General features: G+C 33.2%; 1 protein-coding gene across 3 annotated transcripts; it reads left to right on the top strand.

The window, feature by feature from the left end:
* The first annotated feature begins 1,592 nt into the window (after positions 1–1,592).
* On the top strand, positions 1,593–7,689 carry LOC131636591 (COP9 signalosome complex subunit 7-like). 3 transcript variants are annotated; one of them, XM_058907201.1, is made up of 9 exons: positions 1,593–1,931; positions 2,261–2,336; positions 2,848–2,936; positions 3,307–3,396; positions 5,440–5,484; positions 5,574–5,644; positions 5,791–5,926; positions 6,811–6,902; positions 7,290–7,689. In XM_058907201.1, the coding sequence occupies exons 1-9, from the start codon at positions 1,770–1,772 to the stop codon at positions 7,309–7,311; spliced, it is 783 nt and encodes a 260-aa protein (XP_058763184.1). In that variant the 5' UTR covers positions 1,593–1,769; the 3' UTR covers positions 7,312–7,689. The 3 variants fall into 3 exon arrangements, with proteins under 3 accessions (XP_058763184.1, XP_058763186.1, XP_058763185.1); XM_058907203.1 differs by having other exon boundaries at positions 6,794–6,902; XM_058907202.1 differs by having other exon boundaries at positions 6,791–6,902.
* Positions 7,690–10,054: the final 2,365 nt, after the last annotated feature.

Below are 10,054 nucleotides of genomic sequence, written 5' to 3'. Positions count from 1 at the left end.
ACTTCATGTTCATGCATAAACAATACACAACACAATGTTGACTGTCCTATGCGATAAACTTAGTCACATTTACTTTCAACATATTAACATCGCTTCCCGTTAATAGGGCAATTTTCTTAATCAATAATTCCATGTTCTCGTTAATATTCAATAGTTTGATCAATAATTTCATGTTCCCGTTAATATACAATATTTTGATCAGTAACTTCATGTTTTCGTTAATATTCAATATTTTGATCAGTAACTTCGTGTTTTCGTTAATATTTAATATTTTTATATGTAACTTCATGTTCATGTTATTATTCAATCTTACCTTATTACTTCCTCCGTCTCATAATAAGTGTCTTATTTGAGCTTTGCGCGGTTCTTAAGAAAATGATTAGATGTGTTGATTTTAATGAAAAAGTTAATATCATTTACTAAAGTACCCTTATTTATTATATGTAGTATAATTGTTGAAAAACGTGAAAGTTAATATATAGGGGTATAGTAGTGAAAAAAAATAATAAATGTTGCATTGATAGTCTAAAGAGACATTTATTTTGAGACAAAGAAAAAGTGCAAATGAGACACTTATTATGAGACGGAGGGAGTATTCAAAAAGGTCCCAGTTATAATGTGTCCATGTTCCCGTTATTATTCAATATTTTTATTAGTAACTTCATGTTACCGTTAATATTCAATAGTTTGATCAGTAACTTCACGTTTCCGTTAATATTCAATAGCTTGATCACTAACTTCATGTTTCCATTCATATTCAATTTTAAAAAGACAAAGTATCACGTAGTATGGGACGGAGAAGTTGCAAAAGGTCTGTCAACAAATGAACCGAAAGCTAACATTGGCAAAGACGACAAAGGAGGTTGTCAACAGTATTTATGCGGGTTGGATAATTTCATTCACAAAGGGTGCAGAGGTATTCAGTGGTAGATGAAGATAGGTTGGAGTGTGGGTAACATTGAAATTTGGATGAAAACAAAGAAAGTTGTCTATAAGAGCGACACCTGAAACCATAAGGTCGATGATGGTTTTTCTTTGGAACAAAATACGTTTTATTTTGAATTTTAATTGGTGTAAATGATAAAACTTTATGATATGCAGATAAATTTCTAGCTGAACAAAAGCTTTGATAAATAATAAAAATGGTGGAGTATTACAACATGCCAACTCAAAATATAAGTGAGGTGGTGAAAAATGAATTACATGGTACACATAGTAATGAGGTATTTGAGAGTCTATTTTAATAAGTAATAAAAATGAGGGAGTATTACGACATGCCAACTTAGAATATAAGTGAGGTGGTGAAAAATAATTTACATGACACATAAAGCAATGAGTTGTCAAATATTTTGGGAGTCTATTTTAATATATACTTATAATAGAAGATCTAAAAGATCTTAAAAAGATTTTTTTTAACGTAGATGTTATATATTTTTGAATAAATTATTTATTTTTAATTAATAAATTAATCTATAAAAAATTGTATCTTTCACAAAACTTTAATTTTTTAAATATATTTAGAATAATTTATAATTTATAATTATTAGAATAATATATAGAAGATCATATAGAAAAGTAAGTCTTGACACTTCATCATTTGTTGAATACAAAGCTCTCCTCTCACTACCAAAAACAAATTTTTGTATCAAAGAGTGCTTAAAATTCTCAACCGAAAGTGAAACCCTAACTCAAAAACCCTTTCGGATTTCACTTCAATCGAATTGATTTTCCTCTCGAAAACCCTAGTTCCTCGTTCATCATTCTCGACGATGGACATCGAACAACGGCAATCGGATCTCATCGATCACTTCGTCAAGCAAGCCTCTGCTGCTTCAAACGCTCCCGCTCTCTCTTCCGTCATTGTTGATGCAACTTCTCACCCGTTGCTCTTTGCCTTCTCGGAGATTCTCGCTCTCCCCAATGTTCTTCAGGTTTCCTTTACACAATTTCTCTTCGCCCTTCATTATTTTTGTTGTTTATTTTTATTTAGAATGATTTGTTCATAATATACTTTATTGTGCATTATATTGAAACTAATAAGTAACTTGAGGACTATATTTTTTTGTCAATATATTTGCAACAAATGATGATTTGGGTAGAAGCATGGTTCTGGGTAGAATATTATGGTGATAGTTGATCATGTAGACGATCCCAGTTAGTGAGATTAAGCTTGGTTGTTGTTGTTGTTGTAAATTTGCAACTAATGCTGACCGGTGTGATTGTTGATTCTGATTTTTTGTTGATTTTGATTTTTTTGCAGCTTGAAGCAACTGATAATAAGTCATACCTTGATATGCTTAGGCTGTTTGCACATGGAATATGGAGTGACTACAAGAGTAAGTACATTGATTGATCTTTCTGTTTATCGTTATCTCGGTGTGTTTATCTCAAACAAATTTTGTAGATATTGTCCTTTATTTTCTAATTTATTATTAATTTGATGTCTTGATATTAATGTCTTGAGATATTAAGTTGTAACTTTTGTATAGATTGCCATAGCAGGGGGATGTATAATTAATAATTAGGTAACTATGTTCATACTAATTTCATAAGAAAGGTATGGTTAGTATGTCAGACTTACTGCACATGCAGACTTTTGTATGCATACTAGCATAGGAGCATGTTTTTCCATTTGGAATTGCTTAAATTCATGTCCCACTATTTTGAAGATCACTCCGTGTGTTTTTTTAAATGAAATAATTTACCAAAATTTATTTTATGCTTTGCAAATATCAGTAGTGAGATTTGTACAGTTATCTTTATTCATGATTTCCTATTTCTTTTACCATTTATGTGGAAATGCAAATAATATATTGGTGTTCATTAAAAAGTTTGAATGGCTTATAGGTAATGCTGACCGTCTTCCACAATTGGCACCCGATCAGATCCTAAAGCTTAAGCAGCTTACAGTTCTTACACTCGCTGAGACATACAAGGTATTGCCTATCAATCCAAAGCTGTTGGCTACACTTTATGGTCGGGTTCTGTTCATGGTCTTTGTGGTATTTTGCTCAGGGTTGTTTGAGGGTTTCAATTTCTGTTTTCTAGAACATATTTTCCCCCCAGTTTTCTCTGATCAAATGTCTTTTACTATCATAGCGGAAAAGGAAACTAAATCTTCCATTGAATATGTTTTTAATTTTGTATAGAACTGTTTCATCTCATTCATCATTTTAAATTGCATTTTCATCTCCAATGTAATTATTTAGAAAATAATTTGATTGATTAACATTCTATGTTTCTTTTATTTGAATTGTCACTGATATGATTTTACAATTTATATTTACAATTTCAACTGTTTTTCAGGTATTACCCTATGACCAATTGATGCAGGAGCTAGATGTGACAAATGTTCGCGAGCTTGAAGATTTTCTAATTAATGAATGCATGTATGCGGTAAGAACCATTTCCTTTTGGAAGAGTTTTTACTGCTCAAATGTGGGATTATTAATTGAATGCTCAACGATATCTTTATTTTTACTACGATCATTGTTGTTTTTGTTAACTATGTTGTCAATATCATGCTATAATGGCATAATGGCGGAGTGGTTTGCTGTTGAGCACGCAAGAGCCGTTAAAATGACTGCTATTCATGGTAGTCAAATTGATGGGGGTGATTATGATTGCAGCACAGAGCCGTGGAAATAGTTGAATTGTGCATGTATGTTGAGTGTCTGTGTGTTCATGAAACTATGGGTTCGTGGGTCTGGTTGCTTAAAAATGATAATTGGGATAAAAAGTCCTAAGCCTAAAAAAAACATTTTATACTCATTTAAGGCTGTGGAGATTAGTTTCTAACCCAATACACAGATTAATCTCTGTAGTGTATTTTAGATAAGATATACTACCGAAAGTGTGCTTCTGGTAGCACGAGGGGGGCAGATCGAGAAATCATCTTAGTGAAAATTGTCCTTATACACAAACAGATTGCACTCCCTCCCATATACATATTTCTGTTGTTTCTTTCTCTTAAATGCTCTGCTGCCTTTCCATAGTGCGCGAGCCTTTCCTTCTCATAGCCTTTCCTTCTCATACGAGGCACTAACCCGCTGGTGTGATCCTTACATGCTGCGAGACAGTAACCCTAAGTAGTTATGACTCTACACCCATATTTTGTTTAAGACCTGGGTTACTCATGAATTATGACTATGCATAAAATTTGATGTTATGATTTGCTCTTTTAGAATTATTTAGTTGTTTATGACATTTATGTCTTTTGTATGACTTTTATGTTATGAATTAGAGATGTGATCTGCAGAGCTTTGAAAATCTCTTTGCCAGAGGTCTCAACAAGTCTTTTTAAATAGTGGTATACTGTAGCTGAATTTTAACAAACCACTATTGTTTCATGTTACCCGATTTAGTATAATGTATAGCCAAATAGCAGCTATAACACTATCGCTTAGCGGAATTAGAAAAAACCGTTATTTCCTACGATCTGCGATTTGACAATACCGCCCTCAATACATTCTAGATACGCCTCCCTCTCAACCCCTCTTATTCATATTGCCTAACTTATTTTTTTAAGAAAATGGGGAAGGAGGAATATTAAATATGGGAAGGGCGGGAGGCACTGAACTAGACATTCCCCAAGCTTCAAAATACTCTCAAATGACAAGATAGTGCTCCATAATTGTCAACCTCTCTTATTCATAAGTAACATACATGATTTCTTCTAACTTTCTCACCCCAAAACTTCCTTTTCAAAAAAATGGGGAAGATTATTTAATTATTCGGGAGGGGGTAGGCGCTGGATCTCACATTCTCCGATGTGATTCAAACTCCATCCTTATTGATTACAATGCTAGATAGTTACTACTGCACTCGCATCCTAACTAGATAAACTCACCCATTTACCACCAATCACTAACAAGAACCTAGCATTCTCCCACTGTAGTATGCTCTAGTATATACATACAGATGTGCAAGTGTGAATCAGTTACAAGTTACAACAGATTCCAGGTCTGTTTATAGCTGATAGCAGTAACTGTTCAAAACTTGTAGCATACAACATAATCTTGAAATGCACTTCTAAACTATTTTCTTTCGAACATTTAAACCATACATTCATAGAGTACAGTTACTTAAAAGGGATTGAGATGCAATACTGTAATTTTTATGTTATTGGCCTCTGTTTAATACTGCTAGTGTATAGAGATATTGCATGCTATAATATAATCATTTGTTATTTATTAAACCCCCTGTAAATTTGTTAATCTTCATTTATCAATTTATGACAAATTACGTTTTGATTGTTTCCTTTTGATGTTTGTTTTCGTTGGTTTTTTTTTTTTTTGGATTCTTATTTTTATCTTGTCTTTCTCCTAAAGATGTTGCACTGTCACATTATTGAAGTATTAATTAACTTGGAAACTTATATTGGAAGACATCTTTCTAACTTTTCTTGCTATTATATCTAACTTTTCTTGCTATTATCAGGGAATAGTCCGAGGAAAGCTGGATCAGTTGCGGCGATGCTTTGAGGTCCTAGCTCTATATCATTTTTTTCCTGGTTGTTGTAAAATTAAACTACATCTGTTAGGAATTTCTTTGATCATTGAGGGTGATTTCAGGTCCAATTTGCCGCAGGTAGGGACTTGAGGCCTGGTCAACTGGGGAATATGATCCAAACTCTCTCCAACTGGTAATCTATTTCTTTTCAAATAGGGTCCTGTGTGACTTGTACTTTTGTCATTATCACCAAACCAATATCCCTTACCTGGAAAAAAGATCTGATTTTGGACTATGACCACTTTCCACTAAAATTTAATTCTTGACTGGGAAACACAGGTTATCTACATCAGAAAATATGCTTGTTTCAATTCAAGATAAGATTAAATGGGCTGATTCAATGAGTGAAAATGACAAGAAGCACCGGAAGGATGTGGAAGAGAAGGTTGAAGAAGTAAAGAAGTCCCTTTTCAAGGTCGGTTGGATTTATTTTTACAGCATTTCTTTGTCTGAATATTTATTCTTAAATATTGATGAGAAAAGCTTTCTTGTATGTTTGATATTTTGTACGCAATTTCTCATTTATGTTGCTCTCTATTCTAGAATTGATATCCTTACCCTATTCTGTGCTTTTGGCTAAAGCAAAATGGTTTTGTTTAAAATGAATGGTTTATACTAAATATGTTGGAATTTTGTTTATCTTTTTGTTTATCTGTATGTGTTTTGTGAATGTTGCTCGACTATTTGGTGGATATATTACGCAAGCTGGAATTCTCTTGCCAATGTAATATGAATGTATTATGCAAACAGACAATTTAATTTGACTTAATAGAATTCTTGGTCTAGACTTGTATCTTTCCCAATGACATGTTCTACATAAGCCATCACATGATTTGATGTTAGTTTGATTTAGCTGGGCATTCCTTGAAACCCAACGACTTCTCTTCTAGTCAACAACTTCCCTTCTGGTTAGAAGGGATGAGGAAGTTTGCTACTGAAAAACATTTATATAAAAAATCATGCATCCTCATGAAAGAAATAAAACAAATTTATAGCAGAAAAGTTGTAGGTAAAAAATGACTGTTGTAGTATTTATACTATAAAGACAAGGATAGGAAGTCTGAATATCGCTATATTAATGTTATGATGGCAAATCTGCTGCAGAAACAGCTCCCCTTGTTCTTTACTAATCAAAATAACATTTGATCAAGTTTTTAGCCCTTCATAGTTGTGCTTTATGTCGCCTTCAACTTCAAGGCTATCCTTTGTGATCTGAAATATCTGTTGTTCTTTATAATTGGGATATATTGGTCGATGTGTCTTACTTACATTGTGGCAGAAGTTACACACTGTGAGCAGGCCGACATCGACTTCCGAGGGCATGAGGAGGAGATCTGCTCTGAATCTGGTGGAGTGATGGATTTTGAAGAAGAACGAAGCCGACCAAAGAGGTAATTTCAGAAAACTTATATCAGTCTAGCATTTGATTAGTTATCTTAATTAAAATTGACTCTCTAGGTTAAACTGGCCATAAAATCACCTAAATGTATTTACATGTTTTCGGTTTCTGACTGGTTTATCATCTTCAATGAATGAATGAAGCTGGTGTGATACTTGATTAATGCTGTCACTTTTGTATTAAACTTATGACTAAACATTCTGTACACCATTGAGACTGAGATCTGATATGGATAAAGGAGATCTGCTATCAATCTAAATGTGTGTTGTGTCGCATCATCTATTTTAAGCTAGAATATGATTGAGCTTGTGTATTAATTGAAAATATAGTTTTTTTCTTGTATTCCTAGTCCTAAGATTCTTGGCTTCAAAATTTGCAGGAGGCGGCATCCGATATCTTGAGGTTGTAGTAGATAAAGGAGCTTCAATGAATTGGGTGTTTTAGTTGGTTGCCGGACTTTTATCCATGGCATGCGTCAATTGAGAATATCAGCTTTTGGAGACAAATCTGTCACATCACAAAGCCAACAAAAAGAAACACCATTAATTTCTTTGAGGTTGTATTTTGGAAATTGATAGTACTTCTGGTACCATTTGTTCATACTATATTACTGCGTTGGTTGGTTAGAACAAGCTGAGGTGGTGGTGCGGCTTTTTTTAATTTTGTTTTAGGTTGCTAGATGCTCCAGTTTTATTTTGTATTATGCTTCGTTTATACTTCCTCAATTGAATTGCTATACTTTCTAGTAAATATATATATTCTCAAAGTCAGAATCCCTACTTCTTTCCCCATTAGATCATTCTCGACAATTTAAACTAGGTGTTGCCAAATGGATAGATTGGATGAACAATACGCATTAACAATCCAATGAAATTTCTTTTGAAAAATCCAAATCCAATCTATCTTTAAAGATAAATTGTGTTGACTAATACTAAGTTGCTTCTCTAATACTCTCTAGAGTATGTGGTAGCTTACTCCAGAAAGAAACACGTTTTCCATTTATTCAAACAAAAGTGTTTCAATTGTTCTCTAAATAAAAATTATTTCTTCCCTACTAAATGCTGTATACATCAGAGAATATTATCTCCCTCCACTGCTTCTATAGGTGCCAATTTTAGAAGATTCTTAATAAATTCTACGTTGTAAGCATCATGGTTCAGACGTGGTTCACTCTAAGTGGTCCACATGCTTACTCCGTAATAAGGTCTTACTTGAAAGTGATTGTTTTAGTTTGGCCTGTCTTTTGAACTTTGTCAAAGTAAAATCTTGGTATTTTGGATGCTATCTAGATATAAGGAGCAAGACATGTGCTTTCTCGAATTGCCATTCGATATATGAAGGCTTGTGTGAAGAAGAAATTGTGCGTCAGAAAATATTTTAATATTTAAGTAATTTTAGCTTTAATATTTAAACAATTTTTTATTTTAATATTTTGATAATATTTTGTTTTATTTCTATTTTGGATTAAAATTTCATTAGAGTTTTTTTTTGTTGTATTTAAAGATCTTTGACATGGCCATAAAGATTATCTTTCATTATATAAAATCAAAATTCTTTTTTCTTTCTGGTGGATTCCAAAGCTTATCTGATAGGTTTTGCGCTTGCAATCCTGTGTTTTTATTCTAGGTTTATTAGCACTTGCTATTCCTTTGGATTTTTGATTGCGTTAGTTGGCAGCAGGGCAAGTTTTCTTCTGTTCTTTTCGTAACTTGAAAACCATGGCAGATCAACCGGTGACCAAAACAGATCTTGAGGAAATTACTGCAGCTTTTACTGCGACTCTAATTGCTTTGACTGAACATATGCCGAATTTAGAGAATCAGGTTAACAACGCCAACAATATCGGAAATCAGTGAAGAGACATGAGAGGAGAACAAATTAGGGGTGGAAAACTTTCGAATAACTCAATTTTCTCTCTACGTCCACCATCCATAATAGATCAAACAATTCATCAAACATAGATAATAAAATTATCTGACCTACATAAGTCATCTCCTTTCATTGATTTTTTTCTCAAGTAAGACCTTCCAGTCAGTTTGCAGAAAAGTTTTATACCTTGCAAGCCTGAGAGTAACATTCCTAAACTAAAGAAGTTGAAGACAATTTCTGTTAAAGAGACAAGATTCAAAATTGTCAAAGGGGCAACAAAGAATACCAAAGTAAATTATGGTGATGATGAATTTTGTATACATGAACGAGATGTACAAGGGCATTTATGGAATGATAGTCTCACAATCAATTGCAAAAATAAACTCGATGATAATGATATTTCTACTCATTTGATTCTTGTACTAAAGTGAGTGAAGATCCTTTTACAATTGCGGTTGTAATGAAATTTGAGGAGCAATGCCTTTTAAGCGAAAATTTAAAGCTACTAGCTTCTGATATGCTTCTAAGCAAAGATGGAAATCATGACATGGATAAAAAGGTGGAACATTTGCAAATCAATGATGTAAAAGATGAAAATCTTGATATGGATGTTTGTCATATTTTACTCGGTAGACCTTGGCAATTTGATAATGATATCACTTATTTGGGAATGGATAACGTGATGATGTTTACATGGGGCACACATAAAATTGCTATGCCTCATGTTTTGCACTTTGATAAGAATCCAAGAAAAAAGTATAGTTTCTTGGTGATGACACAGAGTGAATAGAAGCTTGGTGAAACTATTAAAGAAACTAAATTTTATGTCCAATACTGACTAAAGAGGCGATGCGTGTTGTAAAGGAGAAAACAACAATTCTAGAAGAGCTGCTAGGGGTCCTAGAGGATTTCAAGAATTTCACCCCAAATGAGCTACCAAAAGATTTGCCTCCTATGCGAGATAAACACACAGAAGTTAAAGTTTTCAATGTGGGAGAAGATGCGACGACGTTTCTGCGTAAGGAGAGGTTTCTAGTTGTTACTTACAATAAATTGCAGCTAGATGAAGCTCTTTATCAAGAAGAGAACTCAGGGTCGAGTTCTTCAGGGGTGGAAGAGACTCATGTAGGAAGACTGGTTGTACATATCGAAGAGGAAATTGCACGTTGGAAAGCATTTTAATATTTAAGCAATTTTAGTTTTAATATTTAAACAATTTTTTATTTTAATATTATGGCAATTTTTGGTTTTATTTCTGTTTTGGATTAAAAGCCT

Source organism: Vicia villosa, unplaced genomic scaffold (assembly GCF_029867415.1).
Source record: "Vicia villosa cultivar HV-30 ecotype Madison, WI unplaced genomic scaffold, Vvil1.0 ctg.001792F_1_1, whole genome shotgun sequence".
In the NCBI taxonomy this organism is placed as follows: domain Eukaryota; kingdom Viridiplantae; phylum Streptophyta; class Magnoliopsida; order Fabales; family Fabaceae; genus Vicia; species Vicia villosa.
Note: the sequence above shows the minus strand (reverse complement) of the source record. Positions and strands in the feature narration are given on the sequence as shown.